This window comes from Pseudophryne corroboree, chromosome 1 (assembly GCF_028390025.1).
Source record: "Pseudophryne corroboree isolate aPseCor3 chromosome 1, aPseCor3.hap2, whole genome shotgun sequence".
NCBI classification, from domain to species: Eukaryota; Metazoa; Chordata; class Amphibia; order Anura; family Myobatrachidae; genus Pseudophryne; species Pseudophryne corroboree.
In genome coordinates this window covers 1,046,446,131-1,046,470,072 of record NC_086444.1, presented here as the reverse complement: position 1 = coordinate 1,046,470,072, position 23,942 = coordinate 1,046,446,131, and the positions used below count along the sequence as shown (strand labels likewise).

General features: G+C 43.2%; 1 protein-coding gene across 6 annotated transcripts in view; it reads right to left on the bottom strand.

Annotated features, from left to right (window-relative positions):
* Window positions 1–23,942, bottom strand: part of MTUS1 (microtubule associated scaffold protein 1) — a 460,214-nt gene that overhangs the window by 8,543 nt on the left and 427,729 nt on the right. For all 6 annotated transcript variants that reach the window (XM_063920828.1, XM_063920830.1, XM_063920829.1 and 3 more), the window contains one exon: window positions 240–454. In XM_063920828.1, coding sequence (XP_063776898.1) covers window positions 240–454 — 215 coding nt within the window. The remainder of the gene's footprint in view (window positions 1–239; window positions 455–23,942) is intronic.

Here is a 23,942-nt window from a genome sequence, read left to right as displayed (position 1 = left end):
AAAAGCCACTATACTCTGGCCGTAAAATAGAGCAGGGGTAGACAACCTGTGGCACTCCAGCTGCCTTGGAACGACACAGTTTTGGCATGCCCTAACTGCAAAACTGTGGCAGGGCAATCTGGGATGTGTAGTTCTACAGCAGCTGGAGTGCCACAGGTTGCCTACTGCTGAAATAGAGGACTGGGGAAGGAGCTGAAACAAGTCTATATTCTGCATGATTATACACTAAATTCATTTACTTTTTCCTGCAGCTCATTCTTGTATTTCTCTGCTTCCTCAATGAAGATGGTCTGCAGTTTCTCACACTCGCCAGTGTAGAACTGCTTGAGTTTCTCTTCCAGGTCAGTCAGCTCAGCAAGATGTTCATCCTTCACCTTCTGGAGGATGCCTTCATAAGCAACCAGCAAGTCGTTCTTCTCCTTTTCTAACTTGTCACATGTACTGGATGCAGACACTGCAGTAGAGGAAACAAAGTGCATTACAATGTGTATATAATGGCAACAACTACCGGAAATGGTTTTACATTTCATATAATATTAATACCCACAGATCTCAATCCCTCCAGAATATTGTTGAGATATTACTTTAGTAGGTAGAGCGATTCAGGGTAAACTAATTCATCTTATGAATAGCTTCCCCTCTGAGTCTCAAAGTCAGAACCCATGGACTGCTCTGGATCGTCAGCACATAGCATAATCAGGTACAAAGAGACGTAAGTCTTAGCAGCCAATCACATTAGCTTTAAGAGCCTAGCATAGTTCCGCTAATGAAAGCCTTTATTTGATTGGAACCAGCTGGGTACATAAAATCTTATTACCACACAGCGCCATACAAAAGGGTAAAACATACACAAAGTGCAGAAGTACAAAATATGCACGACATAACTGTACATATATATACATAATCACATAATAGCAGTGCTCCTATTACATAATTACATGACAGTACAGAGGGGAGAGGGCCCTGCTTGTGAGAGTTTACAATCTAGACAGTGTATTGATGGACAGAAAGAGTGATGGGAACAGAATTGAGAGCAGGGGGATGGATATTAAGAAAAGTGGTGAGAGGATTCAGTGATACAATAAGTTTAGCAATGAGTTAGAAGACTGGAGATAAATCAGGGCATTTCCGAGGTAGTGAGCAGCTCAGGAGAAGTCCTGAAGGCAAGAGTGGAGGCGGTAACCAAGGAGAAGGAGAGGTAAAGTGAAGTGGGAAGGTGGGCGTTAGGGTGCATCCAACGCCCCGACATTCGCAATGCTTGCTGTCCCTATTCTTAAAATGTACCTTTTTAGCATAGAAACAACTGTGCACATTTTTTTTTTTATGTACGATTTGACTTAGGTGGGCCTCCTGCACACCCAAAAATTGTCTGTATTGTACTGTACTGTACTGTATTGTATTATACAAAACAACTAACTTTAGCAAAACAAAGCCAACTTTTGTATGTGTGCCATGAATGCGTGTTTTACATTGATTTAAGAACATAAGAACATAAAGAAAGGGAACAGCATGAAGCGTCATGGGCCTATTGTGGCTGTTCCCAACCAAATCATTAAACAAATCATTATTTCTTTTTCAGATAAAATAAATAGAAATGTATAGAAATAAATAGAAATAAAATACGAAAAATAGAAATTAATAGAAATCTTTAATCTTCAGGGGCATGGTGGGCCACAAATATCATCTCAGATTCTACAAAATTGGTATGCAATATATCCTTAACAATTCAAAAAAATGTAGCATGGGGACAAATCATTTTTCTTACTTTTAAAAATTCATGGGGTGTTTGATGCACCCTAGTGGGCGTGTGAATGGACATCGAGGTATAGTATGAGCAGAGTGGTAGAGGACATGGCAGGTGTTAAACACTTAGAGACACAGCTAGTGAAGGAGAACAATGAACGTGATGTAACCATTTTCATTTTGTACAAACTAAACCCACAAATTCAGGAATATATAGCGGTGCACATCACAAAAAACTGAAATGAGGCTTGTTACAAGTTGCAGCTGTATTCAAGTTATGTTTTCACAGTAGCACGTATTCAGTCACATAATGCACAGAAAAGGCTCAACACCTGGGGCGGGATGTACTAAACTTAAAATGTGGGCAAAACTTTGAAAACTGCTGTATTTGAAGTTTTTGCTACATTTTCCATATATACCCATATGCCTGGATCCAGTAGGCAACAGTATCTATAGCTGTCATTGTCTATTAGAAGCCTATGGGCTGCTTTCCACAGTCTGAGGAGAGGGATCCCATCGGATGTCACCGGTGGCATGCACGTCATCTGGTGCATGCACAGAAGGACTCACAGGTCATAGATCTGGAAATCCTTGCATCACAAAGGACAGCTCTTAACGGGAGAGCTGTCCTTTAAAATGTAATCGAATCCCTAAGTGCATACCGGCATTATTAGCTGCTGTATGCAACAGTAAAGTGGCATGATGTATTGCATCCACAACGCGATGCGTAGAACATCCTGCCCCTAGGCAGGGCCATTGAGACATCCACGGAGGGAGTGGCCAAGCCCAGGATACATCACCACTATCCTCTGGGGGAAAAAACACTGCAAAAATATTATGCTATGCAGTGAAATGGTGCCCTCAGCCGCTGGCCTGGGCCCCCGCTGATACCATTCAACAGGTATGTGCAATTAGTATCTGCTCCACCCTCCTCTTAGCACCCCTGCATGTGGGTGGAGTGGAGCCTGCATATTCAATTCAACAAACAGGTAAACGTATCTTTACAACACAACATACTGGTTGCAAAACAAAACCTAAGAAAAATGGTGTGCTATAAGGTGCAATACAAGGGCTAGTAGTGATTGGGCTTGAACAGACATTTATATTTAGTGTATACATTTTCTCATTCCTAAATGTTTTACAATTTTTCAACTACTGTACGGTGTTATAAATGCAAACCAAATTGGAAGATGTTTTCTCATACCTCCCAACATGACCCTCTCCAGGAGGGACAGAATGCTCTGCTTCTGGACTTCCCTCTTAATGTATAATTGCTAGCACCTGTGCTGAAACACCTTTCTTATCCATTAACCTGTTCAGCACAGGTCTCGGCAATCATACATTAAGAGGAAAGTCTAGAAGCAAAGCATTGTGTCCCTCCTGGATAGGGTCATGTTGGGAGGTATGTACTCTTGTTTAGTAACATCAATAATATGAATATTATGATCTGAACAAACTGGCCACTAGGGACACTATTGTGAATAAAGTTATCTGAGAAAATAGCATAAGGTTCACAACGGGATCCGGACTGAAAGTCGACAGTAACTAGGTCGACAATGTCTAGGTCGACCACTATTGGTCGACAGTAACTAGGTCGACATGAGTTTTTCATAAATTTTTTCTTTTTTTGAACCTTTTCATACTTAACGATCCACGTGGACTACGATTGGAACGGTAATCTGTGCCGAGCGAAGCAAAGGCACCATGCCCGAAGCATGGCGAGCGAAACGAGCCATGCGAGGGGACGCGATGCACTAATTGGGGTTCCCGGTCACTCTACGAAGAAAACGACACCAAAATAACATTAAAAACTCATGTTGACCTTTTGACATGTCGACCTAGACACCATGTCGACCTAGTTACTGTCGACCAATAGTGGTCGACCTAGACATTGTCGACCTAGTTACGGTCTACTTTCAATACCACACCCGTTCACAACGCCAGTCCCAAATACCACCAGAAGGAGATTACTTGAATCATGCACAGGTGAGTTCATCTATGTTGCTGGGTCTATGTTGCTGTCCACAGACAGAAATCACAACAAGATCTGTTCGGAAAACTTAAGGGTTAAGGTTGAGAACCACTGGTATAGTGGGGTCCCCAAATGTGTTATTATAATGGGCTATGCAGAGAAATGCCTATATACTGTAAAAGGGAACATATATCTTCCTTCTGCAGCAAATCTAGGGGTACGGTTTGGATTAGGCATCTCACTTGTAAGGACGTGTCCATGAATAAATAGATTGGTTGGAATGGGCTAAGGCTATTTGTGCTTATAGTTAATCATGATGTAACTTGTTAATGACAAAAGTGGACAGAGCTGAACGCAACCGTAAGACTAGTCACATGACAAGTCAGGAAATGTTTTAGGGTAGCTTACCATCTATCGCCTTACCCCAAAACTAACAAAAAGAGGGAGACTGAATATAAGGGAAAAATGATACAAAGTGCACTATTAATAATTTACACATCATTCACAGTTCCTATAATGGGGGCAACTCTAAATATGGTTCTGCAAAGAAGGGAGAGAGACCAAGAATCTTCTTGTCCATCCCAAATACTAGTAACCTGCTCAAACACTTTTTGGAATCCCCTATAGAGTCATATTCAGTATAGCCCACATTGTGCTACTACTCAGACAACGGTTATCTGCAGTTTAAGAGAATGAACTATTATTTATAAAGCGCCGACATACTAGTTGCACAGGAGATCCAGGTATAAACAAATATCGGAGAAGGGTGCTGTATGGAAACTTGGGAGGGGGGGGGGGGGGGGAGGGGGGACAACAAAAATCCAAATATACATACTACACTAATATAGGAACAAAAGGAGGCAGATATACCCTAATATAAAATACATTATTATTTCTTTATTTTTACAGTTTGGGAGACCAGAAAGTATTTAGAACACAAAAGCAGCTCTGTTCATGTACATACTTGGAAAGCAGTGTATATAACTAAATACACACTCCTCCCGTTCCTTCTAGGCTGGGGTGTGCAGCAAAACTAAGCAGTCATGGCTACATCATTGGCTTCAGTGGTTTATTTGCCAAACTAGCAGGGAACAAAACACTTGTAATAAAAACTTGGAAAACATCTACTAAATATACCAGTATGAATAAAACATGCCTTTCCAGAGGCAGCGCATAATGAGAAATGTAATTGAATTTGCTTCTTCATGTGAACCGACATGAACCTCTGTACGAGCCATTGGAGATCATAAAATATCACTATTAGTAGTAGGACTATCTAGTCTTCATTTGGTTTATATGCGGAAGTTGTGCAAGATCCTGTGTTGGCCAGAACCACACACTGCAATAAACAAAAGATTACTTAAAAATGTATTTAACAAAAAAAAAAAAAAAAAAAGCAGTTGGCGCCAGTGTGTGATCACATCAGCCTTCACTGTCCACGGATATCCTGCTATCCCTGCTAAGAAAAGTTGTCAAAGCAGCTGGACTTCCATAGAGTTCTGAAGCCAGGTATGAGTGAGTGTGTTAGTGCAGTGGTTCCCAAACTGTGTGCCATGGCTCCCTGGGGTGCCTCGAGACACTTGCAGGGGTGCCTTGGATTGGTGGGTCCAGGACCAATTCAAATTATTTATGGTCAATATAATAGGCAAGACTAGTGCTGCTGGCTGTCAGTCATAAAATATGGGAACAAACAGAAGCAAATCTTCTTGTCCCTCACCACACAATTGAGCCTAAGGATGACATATAAACACAATTTACTTCATTTAATATTTCTTTCTAAATTTCTCAATAAGAAACTTTTGGCCTAGGGATGCCGTGAAAAAAATTCTGATAATCTATGGCGCCGTGATTCAAAAAAGTTTGGAAGCCACTGTGTTAGTGTAAGGTTAGAGAGTGGAAATGGGAAGAACAGGGACAGACAGAGGAAGCAGATGTGAGAAACAGGGAAAGACAGGGCAGACAGTGCCTCGAAATGGGAGGGGGTGGGGGTGAGAAATAGGGGGAGGAATTGGGAAAGAAAGCTGACTATTGCTTAAATTACACTGGAAACATTTTGCACCACCAACTCAAATATCCTTGAGTGTCTACTATTTTACAAGTAAGCAGTCACCATAGATCATATTCTGTACCAGATCTTCTTTCAGGTGTGAATCAGCTCATGAAACTGTATACACAAAAGAGTACCACAACTCCCTCAGCTTTTCTATATTGGCAACATTAAAGAATGTCTTTGAAGATCTTATGATAAAGGATAAAGACATTACACAGGCACAATGCTTTGCGTATGGCATGAAGTTATCTATCCTCCAGGCAGCTATGAGTATTACCGTCGCATATACTAACTAATGGGGACTGAGCTGCAAAGAAAAAAAAAAATATCTGAAAATAGACAGGAAAAAAACAGTATTATGACTATAATGTTGCCAGTTACGGGATACCGCAGAAATGAAAATAGTAAATACCCCTTCAGTAAGATGCAAGTCCCTCCAAACCTTACAGGGCAACAGCGCATACACTGACGAACTCACACAGGCCAACACTAACCGATAGAGACATATCCGGCTAAGCCGTATACAGCAGGACACATTGGCTTGTATCTGGGCAGGGCACCAAAGAGAAGGGGGCAAGAAAAAAAAAACCAAGAAGAAAGACACTCAGATGTAAGACAAACACTTAGGAGTAGATATTTTCTATCAAGCTGTGTAAACAGTGGACAAGTTGCCCATAGTAATCAACCAGCTTCAATTTAGCATTTGACAAGTTAATTCTGTAAAATGAAACGTAAATTGGTTGCTATGGGCAACATCTCTACTCATCACTCTGCTTGATACATCTGAAAGAGTCATTGGTACTTTTATATTTTACAAAAAAAACAGATGGTAGAAAAGATTGTTGTTACTACCAGAATGGTACAGTTTATATATTAATGACTTTCTTAGATATTAAGAGTAAAAAATAAGTAAAAAATAAAATAAAAAGTCTAATATGAAAATAACCCTGTTTCTGTGCCTAATGATCTGCATTATGTAGCGCTCTACTTCTGGCCTATGAATCCATCAGTCTGCTTAGCTTCTCCAGCTGCTCCATCTGGGTGAGGTCACTCTGAAGAGAGCAGTGCATCAGATTTGTGATATACGATTCACACCTAATGACATCGTGCCCATGTAGGTAGGAAAGGAGTGGCCATATACTGGTGATACAAATGATGAATAGGCATATTAATTCAAGTCATTTAGAAGCAAATCAGAAAAATAAATACAGGAGAGCTGCGGTGGGTATTGGTATAACCATGCAGAATGTGCTGAATGTAAGCTATATAGTAGAAAAAGGAATCCAGAAGGAACAGTGTCAGCAGGTGCGCTCATTTACATGAGAATAAACATGTAAAAACCATATTATGCAGGAGATAAACCGCTCCTCCAGCAGGGAAAGTGCCCAGAAGCACAAGCTGGAAGCAGACGCTAATAGCACGGCGAGCGGGAATGCTGCTTGCTTAGTAAGCAATAAAAGGCAATAAGAGTATGGCAGAACGGACATCCTGGCACACGAAAAACATGCTTATTTCATATATCTTGCACACTTCATGCATTAATATAAAATCACATTCCTCAATATTCAAAATAGAATTCTAGCCATACGTTTAAAAGTAGCTTTCCTTTCTGGTTTCCCTGACAAACCGGGGCAGATGTAGACAAAGATTTGTTGCTTATAAAATACACCTTCTGATAAAAAGGTTAAACAATTAACTTAATATAGGCAAATCTAAACAGATTACCCCCACCCCTCATGTTTTTTACCTTTTTCCGTCAATTTAAAAAAATCTAAAGCCCAGTACCCACGGGCCGATGCTGGAGAGATGTGTGCTGAGCGAACCGCTCAGCACACATCTCTCCTGCCGCTCAGCACAGCGCGATCTGTGCTGAGCGTGCGGGGGGAGACGGGGGGCCGCTCATTTCACCCAGCGGGTGAAGTGAGCGACCCGCTAGATTGGCCTGCATGCAGGCCAATCTAGCAGCAGCGATAGCGATGTGCGGGGCCGCGCATCGCTATCGCTGAGGGGGCTACACACGGAGCGATCATGCCGATATTCTAAGCAATCTAGTCATATTGCTTAGAATATCGCTCCGTGAGTACCCCCCTTAAAACTACTTTTTTAGAAGCCATTATTTCCAGCGTTAGCTTACTGTACCTATTGGTATTAGGCTGAACTCTTATTTTTCCTAGTAAAAATGTACTATATGTCCCACTTTCCTCCATTGTTTGGCGCTGCGGAGCGCTGTGATGGCTCGCAAATCAAAGCAACAATATAAAATGGATTTTCTTTTATAAAATCCTAGTAAAGCACCAGCGACGAGGAGACCTAAGAGCTCATACATACTGTATATGTGCTTAAACAGCAGAAAAAAACCCTTGTGCTTTGTCCTTGCTTTTAACAGGTCACCAGACATGCGTTCTCCGCTTCCTTGCAGCATAGTGTACGATGCACTTTATAAATGCTTACATAGGACTCCATTATAGTGTACCCAGCATTTACCACTGAGGGCAAATTTAAAATAGACGCAAAGGAAAGATAAGCAGACACTGGTCAGTGCATCTCCAAGCTTGCTAACACATTATTTTATCAAAGTGTACTTAGCCTTCAAGAACACACAATACATACTGAAAGTGAATGCCTTTGTACAAGGTCCATCCCTCAAACTGGTTAATGGGAGTGCATACACATAAAAGCATTACTTTATTGTCCACTCCTCGCCAGACTGTGTTTTAATGTGATTAAATGCATTAGCCAGGGCTGATCTCACTAAAATTTGCTATCTGGCTTTTGTTAGTGAGAAGTCTCAATCCCGTTAAACTACATTTACATTAGACAGTATTAGGGATTTAGCAGTCTAATTCATGAGAACCGGTAATCGTCAATGGAGAACAGTCAAATAAGGGCAACAACTTTCCAAGCTAAGACCTCTGCAGCTGCAAGGTTGCAAAGCGGTTTCAATATCAGCCATTTGTCTGGAGTTTGCATGTTTCACTTTGTGTGGCTTTGTTCCACTGCTCAGGTTTCCTCCCACACCACAAAAACCATACCATTAGGCCGGGTAAATGGCATAATAGACATCCGACATAACAGAGATAAGGCCCATACACACTTGCCGAGAAAATGAGCGACGTCGCTCATTTTCCCCCTTCTTGAGCGACGTCGCTCATTTTCTCTGCGACGATCATCGCTGTCGTGCACGCATGAGGTCACTGAGCTGTCATATCGCTCAGTGTGTACGGACGGCCACTGACCGCCCGACCCAGGAGGGGAAACACTAGACGATGTCGCTCATAGAGCGACGACGTCTAGTGTGTATGGAACATCAGACGCTAGTGAGTGTGCACGAGTATGAGATCAGTGGTTCAGTTCTGACTCTGTTCTTCCCGCAACGTTTGGATTGGAGAGAAAGAGCATAATCTTTCTGGAAATCTAGTCTCTCGCATGTTTTAGATTGCATATAATTTATGTGTGATCCAGGATACAGTATATAAAACACGTGAGAGCCAATACTTCCAGAAGGATTATATGTTGCACTGTTCTCAGATCTGAACTTGGCAGGAAAACCGAACCACTCATCCTTAATGTGTATGTAGGTTAGACTAAAACCCAAAGCGTCAACCATATCCCATCCCCAAATACAAGCCTTTCGCTACTGCAACAGCCCTGCTATTCACGGACATACCTCTCAACTGACCGGCAATTGGGAAAATGTCATCGTAACAGAGCCCTCAAATAGAGACTGTCCCACTGAGATCAGTAGTGTTGGGAGGAAGACACACGCATTCCTGACAAAGTGGAGATCAAGGCGACTGTCACATAGTGCCACCAGAACAGTGACCGGGCGCTCTACGTGACCATCCAACCATCACAGATGGTCCTTTGCACACCATAGAGATGTGCACATAAATCAGCTAAGATTTGCTCTGCTATTCAAATGTAATGTGCGCATCCAGGTGTCATGGTGATGTCTGGCGGCCCCTATTAACATGTTCCTGTCTGGCATACTAACTATATATACTGGAGGTCTGTCTGTACACTCAGAAAACATAGCAGCCACAGGTTAGTACCAGGAACAACATTAGGTCCCTATATAAATGATGTCACAGTAGTGGTACAGCTAAACAGAGAAGAACCAGGATCAGGTCACCTCTGCCAGGCATGTTTAGTACATATGTAGTTGTTATTATTAGGTTTAGGGTTTGGATGCATTTAGGTCAGTAAAAAAAGCTGTGTCGACATGTCAACTGTCAGCATTCACAATGTTGACATGACGACCATGTGGACAGGTCACCTATCATAATATCCATGACAACATTCAGACCATGGGGGGATTTCAAATGTTATCGCGGGTCCCTGCACCTGCCCTCGGGCTATTATTCAACTGTTGCTGCCGACGGGCGCGAGACCTTCATTTCAGCTTGCTACCCCAGAGCTGAAATGCGCGAAGTGTAACCCATTTGCGGGCCGTTTCGCAAGTGAAATGGGCGCGTTCAGCGCGAAAAAGGGTGAAAACGGAATATCGCCATGCAATCTACCGTCACTTAAGATAAAAGACACACATTTCACTATGCTACCAATAGAAAACCATACAGAAGCTGAAAACAGATTTACTGGAGCACAAAGTGGTTTCATTCTTCCTGGCCTAGCTGACAAATCGCAAAACTGTGAAGTGCGGCCTTCTGAAGAAACTAAAAAGTAGCTGGTAATGTGCATGCAGCATCATTACACAGGGGAATCCACTCCCTTGCTCCAGCTCACTACATACACCATTTGTGAAGACTGTTAAAAGCTGATATTTCATATAGGCTTGGTTTTCAAAAGGATGTAATCTTATATAAAATCAAATCAAACGAGGTTTGACATCTAAAGAAAATATGTTAATATCGCTATTCAGAAGGTACCTACATTATTAAAGGGGCAGGAAAGCTGAAATCCAAAGTGGCAAGTGCATAATGGTACACATTCCAGAGAAGAACTCATACTGTACTGGAAGCTCATCATAAATCACAGAAATCAACAGCTCTTCTAGAAGAAATGCTGCTGGTGGCACTATGTGGGCTGTAAACCTGTCAACAGCAACAGATTACCTCTGACCTTGTGTTGTATGGGGATCCAGTCTCTAAGTCGACAGTAACTAGGTCGACAGGGTCTTTAGGTCGACATGTTTTAGGTCGACATGAGTTTTTCACAATTTTTTTCTTTTTTTTAACCTTTTCATACTTAACGATCCACGTGGACTACGATTGGAACGGTAATATGTGCAGAGCGAAGCGAGGCACCTTGCCCGAAGCATGGCGCGCGAAGCGAGCCATGCGAGGGGACACGGTGCACTAACTGGGGTTCCCGGTCACTCTATGAAGAAAACGACACAAAAAAACACACACATAAAAAAACCCATGTCGACCTTTTGACCTGTCGACCTAGAACATGTCGACCTAAAGACTCTGTCGACCTAGTTACTGTCGACCAATAGTGGTCGACCTAGTTACTGTCGACCTTCAATACCACACCCGTTGTATGAACTTGTTTCATTAGAGAGTGTGTGTGTGTGTGTGTATGTGTGTCATAAAGGCTAGCACTCATACTCATGTCCAATGTATTGGGAGCATTACACAAAATGTTTAAAGGTAAAACAGTTTTGTTTTTGTTTTTTGTTTTTAAATAAGCTTTTGCTTTTAGTATGGTTACACTCTCACCTGGAATATGTGATTATCAATAATTATCGCTTCTATCAGTTTTCTACAATGTAGCATGAACATTTGTCCAGTAGGGGTGCTGTTCCCTAGAGTCAGTAGCTTAACATTCATTTAAACCTTCACTACTAAGCAGTATGGGGGTTTCTTGCTCACAAAATGACACTAAATCTCAATATTGAAAAGTTCAGGTATGTAAAGAATATACAGTACATTATTTACTGTGGCCTGCCCTGCTCCTGACCGGAAAAATGTTGTCTCTGACTAAATATTCCCCACTCTATTACAGACCGCTGAATCTGCCATATATCTAGGGCAGTTATCCCAGTTACTGACAGTCACTCAGGGGGACATTTACTAAGCAGTGATAAGAGCGGAGAAGTGAGCCAGTGGAGAAGTTGCCCATGGCAACCAATCAGCACTGAAGTAACATCTATAATTTGCATACTATAAAAAATTACACAGAGTTGCTGATTGGTTGATGGGGCAACTTCTCCACTGGCTCACTTCTCCGCTCTTATCACTGCTTACTAAATGTCCCCATCAGACACTGTTGGTTAGAGAAGCACCTGCCTCTTAACATGACAGCCTGCTACACACTGCAAGAAACATGCCTGACACAGGCTGCTACACAGTGCAAGAAACATGCCTGACACAGCCTGTTACACAGTGCAAGAAACACGTCTGACACAGTCTACTACACAGTGCAAGAAACACGCCTGACACAGCCTGCTACACACAGCAAGAAACACGCCTGACACACACTGTAAGAAACACAGCCTGTTACACAGTGCAAGAAACACGCCTGACACAGCCTGCTACACACAGCAAGAAACACGCCTGACACAGCCTGTTACACAGTGCAAGAAACACGCCTGACACAGCCTGTTACACACTACAAGAAACACGCCTGAAACAGCCTGTTACACACGGCCCGAAATTCAAATGCCGCAACCTGTTGCACAGTGCAAGAAACACGACTGTCACAGTAACTAATACTCCTGTGATATCACATCAAATATTCAAACCCACTAATACATACATTAACAATTACTTTACTTGATCAATCCTTTATACATGCTAATATAAACCGTTGCTAGAATGATGCAGCTGCATGTATGTCACTCATTGCCTATCTGCAGTAGCTACAAAACGGTCCTTTACAATATATTTATTTCCCCTATGGGGGAATCAGAGTGTCGGTTGCACTTTCCCGGCGCTGGGTATCTCGCCTTATATGCCCTCTCTGTATCTGGCACCACGAACAAGGCTTTCAGCTGTCACTACATGTGGATGTGACCTGCTTGACGTACAGGTTACATAAGATCTGGTAAAGGGCCAGTATAGCTAGAAGGGAGACACTTGTACAGCTGCTTTATAACTAATCTTCACAGGACGAACATCAAGCTTCCAGGAACCAAAACCCACTTAGCATTTGTGAGTGAGGTCCAAGAGCACAGAACATGCAGGCTAACATTAAGAGGCTGAATTACTGTTTTCCCAAGGACAGTTTGCACAAAAAGGAGCATTTTAATCTCATGATGCCTAATAAAGTACCAAAGTGCTGCCTATATTATAATGACAGCTCTAATATATTATATGCCCAGCTGTAGATCTACCTTGTGGAGGTCACTCCTACCTTGTGGAGGTCATTCCATCACCTGTGTTGAACTAGTTAAATGATAAGAAAGCTGTTTCTTCACAGGTGATGGCAATAATAAATTAAGAAGGAAGTCCAGAAACAGAGCATTTTGTACCTAGTGGGGCGGGTCATGTTGGAGGGTATGGGTCATTATAATTTATTTTGCAGGTTGGAGGCAAATTTCTGTAGTCTTATTTAAATCCTCAATCAGAAACTGGGAAATATTTTATAGTGATCGTACAGCAGTGCTTTTAGATTCTGCTAAATTATGATACTCCATACAAATAAGAAAAACACATGGCAGATCCAGCAAGCATTCTTCTTGTATAAATAGAACACACCCCTGCCATGGAGAGATAGCTGATTAAAATGTAAGAGATCTCTTATTCCGAAACCCACAATGGAGTAAGTTCTGAAAACCAGAATGAAAATAAAAAGAAGCATTCCAGATTGTATAATACATACTGTATTACTAATAGTATTTAACGCTTTCATAAAGCATTTTGGCAAAAGCAATGGTGCCAAAAACGTAAATACATTATATTGTGTCTAAGAAAAATCCAGTTCTGAAATTGCGAGTCTCAAAATTCTAAATGAAGAATTTGTAAACAGGTTTCTCATATTACCAGAGCCATTTGTGACCATGGCTGAGACTGGCATAAAACTCTTCCTTATGAGCTGTCTGTAGGGAACACTCCTAACGCTGCAGTGTAGCCTCCACTCCTAGCACCTTGTAACACTCTAAAAGGTGCATTATTTATAGACCCCTTGAAATACACTTGCCTGGTAAACAAGTGGATCATCTAGAGTCAAAATTCCAAAAACAAATTTGAAAGAATCACTTTAATACAGAAAATGCATTACTGTACTTGTGTATGTCTTACACTGCTGGTGACCGCATTAGCACGTAATGGTGTGGGCAGAGGGGGGTTGGGTGCTAGTTACAGTATAGCCTGACATTTGGATAACCTTCTGGAGAGGAACAAAATTTTTTTCCATGCAGCTAAAATATTGCCGTGTTGCTTGCAGATGCTGGACAGGTGAGCTAGGAAAGGACCCACCCAAATCTAAATCTGGCTGCACACTTTCTGCCTGCCTGCAGGGCAAGGTGTATGGTTCCTCCTGTTTGCTTTGCTACTAATTCCAGCACGTCCTTGTGTTACAATACTGAACATTAGAACCTTCCACTGCAACTACTTTGCTGTACTTATTACAGATGTACGCCTGCCCTTTTTGCGCCACATGGCGTGAGACACCGCGCGATTCCCTTGGTGTGTTTAGGATTATTATTTTTATTGTACAGGAACTGGCATAAAGTGGCAGATAAAGCATAATTATGCCTGGCTAGGGTCACTCGAGTTGGGGCGGGATGCCAGCAGTCTGAATACTGACTGTGGCATCCTGCTGTTTAGAATCCTGACAGAGGTCGGTAAGCAAGATGCCCCTAACCCCCTTAACCCTCTGTTACTGAAGCCTAACCCTAACGCCCCAACCCTTCCGCAGCCTAACCCTAACCCTCCCCGGTGTGCCCAAACCTAAGCTCCCCTCCATCCCTGCATTCTGAACCTAACCAACGCCCCACCCCACTGCAGCCTAACCCTATCCTACTCCGGTGTGCCTAATCCAAAACCCCCCTCCCCCTGCAGCCTAACCCTAGTCCCGCCTCCCGCAGCCAGGATTAGTATTTTTGCAGCAAAGGCATCAGTATAAAGTGGCGGAATATGTAAAACAATACATGGTGTGAGTCACTTGTATTGGACCAGTCTTTCGCCTTTTCACCTGGATTTATCCGCTGTGAGTCTTAGTTAGCCCCTAGTGTGCTAGGTACAGCATTTAGGATTAGTGTTTTGGTGTGGATAAGCGGGGCTATTTGGCAAAAGTTTGAGGACATATCTGTAGATTTCAATAAAAAGCATAATCCAAATGTCAACAAATTAACCATTTAAAGTGTGCATTCAGGAGGGAAACTGGTTAATTCTGGGGACAAGGGAATAAACAACGCAGGATAATCTGGTTTTCACCCAGGAATTCATACGATATTCTGGCGGTCAAATGACCGGCTGCAGCATCCCGACACTAAATATGCAGACATTGGATGGGGTGCCTAACCCTAAGGGAGCACCCCAATACTATCCTTCGGCATCCCGTCTGTCTGTGATCCGGCGCCGGTCACATGACCAACAGCATCCCGACAGGTGGGTTGCTTAACGCATTCCTTCACCCAACTACTTCAAAAAGGTGCCCAAATATCAATAACTAGTGTTTGGCTAGTAACATTAGACACTTTATAGCAACTTTTGCCACTAATTTCAGTTGAGCTGAAATAATGATGTGAATGGAACCATTAATGTCAGTGCATGTACATGCCTACTTCATTTCTCTCTCTTTCATCTCAATGGTTTTGAACTACATTGTATTAGAGATGAGCGGGTTCGGTTTCTCTGAATCCGAACCCGCACGAACTTCATGTTTTTTTTCACGGGTCCGAGCGACTCGGATCTTCCCGCCTTGCTCGGTTAACCCGAGCGCGCCCGAACGTCATCATGACGCTGTCGGATTCTCGCGAGACTCGGATTCTATATAAGGAGCCGCGCGTCGCCGCCATTTTCACACGTGCATTGAGATTGATAGGGAGAGGACGTGGCTGGCGTCCTCTCCATTTAGATTAGAAGAGAGAGAGAGAGAGATTGACCTGATTTACTGGAGCTTAGGAGTACTGTAGAACTGTAGAGAGTGCAGAGTTTACTAGTGACTGACCACAGTGACCACCAGACAGTGCAGTTTTATTTAATATATCCGTTCTCTGCCTGAAAAAAACGATACACAGTGACTCAGTCACATACCATATCTGTGTGCACTGCTCAGCCCAGTGTGCTGCATCATCTATGTATATATCTGACTGTGCTCAGCTCACACATCTTATAATTGTGGGGGAGACTGGGGAGCACTGCAGTGCCAGTTATAGGTTATAGCAGGAGCCAGGAGTACATATTATTATTAAAATTAAACAGTGCACACTTTTGCTGCAGGAGTGCCACTGCCAGTGTGACTGACCAGTGACCCGACCACACTGACCACCAGTATAGTTAGTAGTATAGTATACTATATTGTGATTGCCTGAAAAAGTTAAACACTCGTCGTGTGACTTCACTTGTGTGGTGTTTTTTTTTTTATTCTATAAAAAACTCATTCTGCTGACAGACAGTGTCCAGCAGGTCCGTCATTATATAATATATACCTGTCCGGCTGCAGTAGTGATATATATATATTTTTTATATCATTATTTATCATCCAGTCGCAGCAGACACAGTACGGTAGTTCACGGCTGTAGCTACCTCTGTGTCGGCACTCGGCAGTCCGTCCATAATTGTATACCACCTACCCGTGTTTTTTTTTTCTTTCTTCTTTATACATACATACTACTACTACTACTACATCTCTTTATCAACCAGTCTATATTAGCAGCAGACACAGTACAGTACGGTACGGTAGTCCACGGCTGTAGCTACCTCTGTGTCGGCACTGGGCAGTCCGTCCATAATTGTATACCACCTACCCGTGGTTTTTTTTTCTTTCTTCTTTATACATACATACTACTACTACATCTCTTTATCAACCAGTCTATATTAGCAGCAGACACAGTACAGTACGGTAGTCCACGGCTGTAGCTACCTCTGTGTCGGCACTGGGCAGTCCGTCCATAATTGTATACCACCTACCCGTGGTTTTTTTTTCTTTCTTCTTTATACATACATACTACTACTACTACTACTACATCTCTTTATCAACCAGTCTATATTAGCAGCAGACACAGTACAGTACGGTAGTCCACGGCTGTAGCTACCTCTGTGTCGGCACTGGGCAGTCCGTCCATAATTGTATACCACCTACCCGTGTTTTTTTTTTCTTTCTTCTTTATACATACATACTACTACTACTACTACTACTACTACTACTACTACTACTACATCTCTTTATCAACCAGTCTATATTAGCAGCAGACACAGTACAGTACGGTAGTCCACGGCTGTAGCTACCTCTGTGTCGGCACTGGGCAGTCCGTCCATAATTGTATACCACCTACCCGTGGTTTTTCTTTCTTTCTTCTTTATACATACATACTACTACTACATCTCTTTATCAACCAGTCTATATTAGCAGCAGACACAGTACAGTACGGTAGTCCACGGCTGTAGCTACCTCTGTGTCGGCACTCGGCAGTCCGTCCATAATTGTATACCACCTACCCGTGGTTTTTTTTTTCTTTCTTCTTTATACATACATACAACTACTACTACTTCTCTTTATCAACCAGTCTATATTAGCAGCAGACACAGTACAGTACGGTAGTCCACGGCTGTAGCTACCTCTGTGTCGGCACTCGGCAGTCCATCCATAATTGTATACTAGTATCCATCCATCTCCATTGTTTACCTGAGGTGCCTTTTAGTTGTGCCTATTAAAATATGGAGAACAAAAATGTTGAGGTTCCAAAATTAGGGAAAGATCAAGATCCACTTCCACCTCGTGCTGAAGCTGCTGCCACTAGTCATGGCCGAGACGATGAAATGCCAGCAACGTCGTCTGCCAAGGCCGATGCCCAATGTCATAGTACAGAGCATGTCAAATCCAAAACACCAAATATCAGTAAAAAAAGGACTCCAAAACCTAAAATAAAATTGTCGGAGGAGAAGCGTAAACTTGCCAATATGCCATTTACCACACGGAGTGGCAAGGAACGGCTGAGGCCCTGGCCTATGTTCATGGCTAGTGGTTCAGCTTCACATGAGGATGGAGGCACTCAGCCTCTCGCTAGAAAAATGAAAAGACTCAAGCTGGCAAAAGCAGTAGCACCGCAAAGAACTGTGCGTTCTTCGAAATCCCAAATCCACAAGGAGAGTCCAATTGTGTCGGTTGCGATGCCTGACCTTCCCAACACTGGACGTGAAGAGCATGCGCCTTCCACCATTTGCACGCCCCCTGCAAGTGCTGGAAGGAGCACCCGCAGTCCAGTTCCTGATAGTCAGATTGAAGATGTCAGTGTTGAAGTACACCAGGATGAGGAGGATATGGGTGTTGCTGGCGCTGGGGAGGAAATTGACCAGGAGGATTCTGATGGTGAGGTGGTTTGTTTAAGTCAGGCACCCGGGGAGACACCTGTTGTCCGTGGGAGGAATAGGGCCGTTGACATGCCTGGTGAAAATACCAAAAAAATCAGCTCTTCGGTGTGGAAGTATTTCACCAGAAATGCGGACAACAGGTGTCAAGCCGTGTGTTCCCTTTGTCAAGCTGTAATAAGTAGGGGTAAGGACGTTAACCACCTCGGAACATCCTCTCTTATACGTCACCTGCAGCGCATTCATAATAAGTCAGTGACAAGTTCAAAAACTTGGGCCGACAGCGGAAGCAGTCCACTGACCAGTAAATCCCTTCCTCTTGTAACCAAGCTCACGCAAACCACCCCACCAACTCCCTCAGTGTCAATTTCCTCCTTCCCCAGGAATGCCAATAGTCCTGCAGGCCATGTCACTGGCAATTCTGACGAGTCCTCTCCTGCCTGGGATTCCTCCGATGCATCCTTGCGTGTAACGCTACTGCTGCTGGCGCTGCTGTTGTTGCTGCTGGGAGTCGATGGTCATCCCAGAGGGGAAGTCGTAAGCCCACTTGTACTACTTCCAGTAAGCAATTGACTGTCCAACAGTCCTTTGTGAGGAAGATGAAATATCACAGCAGTCATCCTGTTGCAAAGCGGATAACTGAGTCCTTGACAACTATGTTGGTGTTAGACGTGCGTCCGGTATCCGCCGTTAGTTCACAGGGAACTAGACAATTTATTGAGGCAGTGTGCCCCCGTTACCAAATACCATCTAGGTTCCACTTCTCTAGGCAGGCGATACCGAGAATGTACACGGACGTCAGAAAAAGACTCACCAGTGTCCTAAAAAATGCAGTTGTACCCAATGTCCACTTAACCACGGACATGTGGACAAGTGGAGCAGGGCAGGGTCAGGACTATATGACTGTGACAGCCCACTGGGTAGATGTATGGACTCCCGCCGCAAGAACAGCAGCGGCGGCACCAGTAGCAGCATCTCGCAAACGCCAACTCTTTCCTAGGCAGGCTACGCTTTGTATCACCGCTTTCCAGAATACGCACACAGCTAAAAACCTCTTACGGCAACTGAGGAAGATCATCGCAGAATGGCTTACCCCAATTGGACTCTCCTGTGGATTTGTGGCATCGGACAACGCCAGCAATATTGTGTGTGCATTAAATATGGGCAAATTCCAGCACGTCCCATGTTTTGCACATACCTTGAATTTGGTGGTGCAGAATTTTTTAAAAAACGACAGGGGCGTGCAAGAGATGCTGTCGGTGGCCAGAAGAATTGCGGGACACTTTCGGCGTACAGGCACCACGTACAGAAGACTGGAGCACCACCAAAAACTACTGAACCTGCCCTGCCATCATCTGAAGCAAGAAGTGGTAACGAGGTGGAATTCAACCCTCTATATGCTTCAGAGGTTGGAGGAGCAGCAAAAGGCCATTCAAGCCTATACAACTGAGCACGATATAGGAGGTGGAATGCACCTGTCTCAAGTGCAGTGGAGAATGATTTCAACGTTGTGCAAGGTTCTGATGCCCTTTGAACTTGCCACACGTGAAGTCAGTTCAGACACTGCCAGCCTGAGTCAGGTCATTCCCCTCATCAGGCTTTTGCAGAAGAAGCTGGAGGCATTGAAGAAGGAGCTAAAAGGGAGCGATTCCGCTAGGCATGTGGGACTTGTGGATGCAGCCCTTAATTCGCTTAACAAGGATTCACGGGTGGTCAATCTGTTGAAATCAGAGCACTACATTTTGGCCACCGTGCTCGATCCTAGATTTAAAACCTACCTTGGATCTCTCTTTCCGGCAGACACAAGTCTGCTGGGGTGCAAAGACCTGCTGGTGACAAAATTGTCAAGTCAAGCGGAACGCGACCTGTCAACATCTCCTCCTTCACATTCTCCCGCAACTGGGGGTGCGAGGAAAAGGCTCAGAATTCCGAGCCCACCCGCTGGCGGTGATGCAGGGCAGTCTGGAGCGACTGCTGATGCTGACATCTGGTCCGGACTGAAGGACCTGACAACGATTACGGACATGTCGTCTACTGTCACTGCATATGATTCTCTCAACATTGAAAGAATGGTGGAGGATTATATGAGTGACCGCATCCAAGTAGGCACGTCAGACAGTCCGTACTTATACTGGCAGGAAAAAGAGGCAATTTGGAGGCCCTTGCACAAACTGGCTTTATTCTACCTAAGTTGCCCTCCCACAAGTGTGTACTCCGAAAGAGTGTTTAGTGCCGCCGCTCACCTTGTCAGCAATCGGCGTACGAGGTTACATCCAGAAAATGTGGAGAAGATGATGTTCATTAAAATGAATTATAATCAATTCCTCCGCGGAGACATTGACCAGCAGCAATTGCCTCCACAAAGTACACAGGGAGCTGAGATGGTGGATTCCAGTGGGGACGAATTGATAATCTGTGAGGAGGGGGATGTACACGGTGATATATCGGAGGATGATGATGAGGTGGACATCTTGCCTCTGTAGAGCCAGTTTGTGCAAGGAGAGATTAATTGCTTCTTTTTTGGTGGGGGTCCAAACCAACCCGTCATATCAGTCACAGTCGTGTGGCAGACCCTGTCACTGAAATGATGGGTTGGTTAAAGTGTGCATGTCCTGTTTATACAACATAAGGGTGGGTGGGAGGGCCCAAGGACAATTCCATCTTGCACCTCTTTTTTCTTTTATTTTTCTTTGCGTCATGTGCTGTTTGGGGAGGGTTTTTTGGAAGGGACATCCTGCGTGACACTGCAGTGCCACTCCTAGATGGGCCAGGTGTTTGTGTCGGGCACTTGGGTCGCTGAGCTTAGTCACACAGCTACCTCATTGCACCTCTTTTTTTCTTTGCGTCATGTGCTGTTTGGGGAGTGTTTTTTGGAAGGGCCATCCTGCGTGACACTGCAGTGCCACTCCTAGATGGGCCAGGTGTTTGTGTCGGCCACTAGGGTCGCTTAGCTTAGTCATCCAGCGACCTCGGTGCAAATTTTAGGACTAAAAATAATATTGTGAGGTGTGAGGTATTCAGAATAGACTGAAAATGAGTGGAAATTATGGTTTTTGAGGTTAATAATAATATGGGATCAAAATGACCCCCAAATTCTATGATTTAAGCTGTTTTTTAGGGTTTTTTGAAAAAAACACCCGAATCCAAAACACACCCGAATCCGACAAAAAAAATTCGGTGAGGTTTTGCCAAAACGCGGTCGAACCCAAAACATGGCCGCGGAACCGAACCCAAAACCAAAACACAAAACCCGAAAAATTTCAGGCGCTCATCTCTACATTGTATTTGAAACAAGTCAATCTTAAAATGTATTTACTAAATAAAGAATAGATTCATACACATCACTGAGGAATAGGTGACTGGTTATTCCATACACATCACTGAGGAATAGGTGACTGGTTATTCATAGGCAGAATTACTTAATAGATTTGATGATTAGAAAATCAGCCTGTAAATCACTATAAACCTAAGATAATCACTATTTTGGTAAATCACACTTTAGCAGACATGCCTCATTCACTTTTCTTACAATTTCCAATAATCTATATGTGGCATGATTGTTGTATTTCTTTATTTGGGAAGAACCTCTTTAAAAAAAACAACAAGTATAAAACAAACAGTAATGCCGGTGACCTGGCTATTTGCACATAGAAACCCAATTTATATACAACCTGATTACAACTGGGATGCAAAAGAAATTGACTGCACTCACTACACTACTATTTAAGGGAGAGCTGCTGATTTACTAAAGTGCCAACCAGTTTACTTGGTCAACCTGTTTTTATATCATTATACAGCACATTAAATTTAAGTTAAGGGGGTTGCCCAATTTGGCACACCGTAGGAGCCAGTCCAATGTATAATTCCACCACTATTTCTAGGAAGGGAAGCTTATGTGTATAATAGTGTATTATAGTATGTCCTAGAGAAAGAGTACCTAATACCATACTGACTGCTATGTACTAAGTTTGGTCTATTCAGGTGCAGTATTACAAACATTTGTACATGCAGATCTGAATCAGCATTTTTGTCTGAGGTAAAGACAGAGGTTTGACCCGGGTCTGGGAACTGGGGGCTGGAAACAGATGACAGGTGCTGTAAGCCCCAACAATTTACTGCCGCTGGGAAGGGGTTTGTCTAAAAAGGCTCACTTGCATGATAGGAGTATTTGTTCCTTGAAGAATGGCATCAAATAAGAAAACATCTCTGCATACACTATGAAACGATGCCATGGAAAACATTTCCAAACTCCGCCAAAAATATCCTAAATAGTTACAGTGCTACATCATAAATTCCATTATTAAGAAGCGGCCGTGTTAACCTAGTGTCTTTCATGAACAGTATTCAAATGCTTGTTTTGCCCTCAGTAATAGGAAATATGGTTTGTCTACTGCATGAGTAAGACGTCTCATGAACTAGCCTGGGCCATGTTGATGCTGTGGTAATTACAAGCTTGAGCCATTAAATAGTTTTTGCATCACTGGCTTACTGTCAGTCATGTGATTTACGAGGCAGTGTTCAGAGCCAAAGACATATGTATAGTTTTCCACCACCTTTCACAGCTCCAAACACATGGAATACACAATCACTCCTATCACAGACATCCCCGTCCCCAGGATTACCACACAGAATGGAGGAGGCTGCTTAGCTGCTCTCAGATTAAGAATTCCTTTTGAACGTGTGTGTGTGTGTGATGAAGTGAAGAGATTTCACAGTAATCAAGCCGAATGGGTTGGATATTTAATTACAGTATTGGTGGGGTTTTTATATTTATAGATTGAATATATAAAATGGAAGTGTATACAGCACATAAACATAAGAGTTTCTCTTTTTGATTGAAATGTAAAGCACACCAAAATACACTCAATCCATGCAAACTACTATAACTTCTGTGAAATAAACTGGTTTTCACAGGAAAAAGCCACAACTAGGGGAAACAAATCAGAGTTCACCGGATTGTCCCAAGAGACCATTATACGGGAATGATCTGGCAACTACAACGAAAACACATCTTCAGGTCATTAGTGCCCAAAAACAAAGAAATCCAGATTCGGCCCCCATAAATGCTACAATTTTGTCAGCCAAATAGGTTTATGTATTAAAGGCACAAGTTTTTATTCAATTAATTCTATACTTTTATAGTGTGCTACATTGAACAGATCTACAAGTCATACAACCCTGCAACGAGGACGTCCCTAGGTCCATCCATAGAACTAGATTTTACAGTGCAATAACTGCAGATTTCAAAAGCCCTTCAAAATGTGTTTTACAGAATGACCACAGTTGCCTCCAGTGTGCATGGCTCACAATTATCTCCATTTTGTTATGATAGTCTGGCGGGACCCATCAATACTCATTAGGACCAGGGCCATCTTAACAGCAGGTTAGGCCCCTGGTCACAGCAATGCACTAAGCCCCCAACCCATCCTCCAGTGGTGTGCTATCAGCGGCAGATTTGATGTCCAGAGGGCGGTAGGAGGTATTCTATCTTCCACTCAGCATGTAGTACCTGGAGCAGTAATTTCTTCTTATTACTCCATTACTGCACATATGGGGCAGGAGGGAGAACACTAAACTGTAGAAGGGGGCATTGGGCGGAGTGAAAAGTCCCTGGTACATGGCTTCCAGGGTGGTAAGGGGTGTTTAATACATAGGGGAGGGGTGGATTGTGGAGTGGGCTTAATATTCATAATTTTCTGATGGGAGGGCAGCTTGCTTGATTGCAGATATCTCAAGTTCC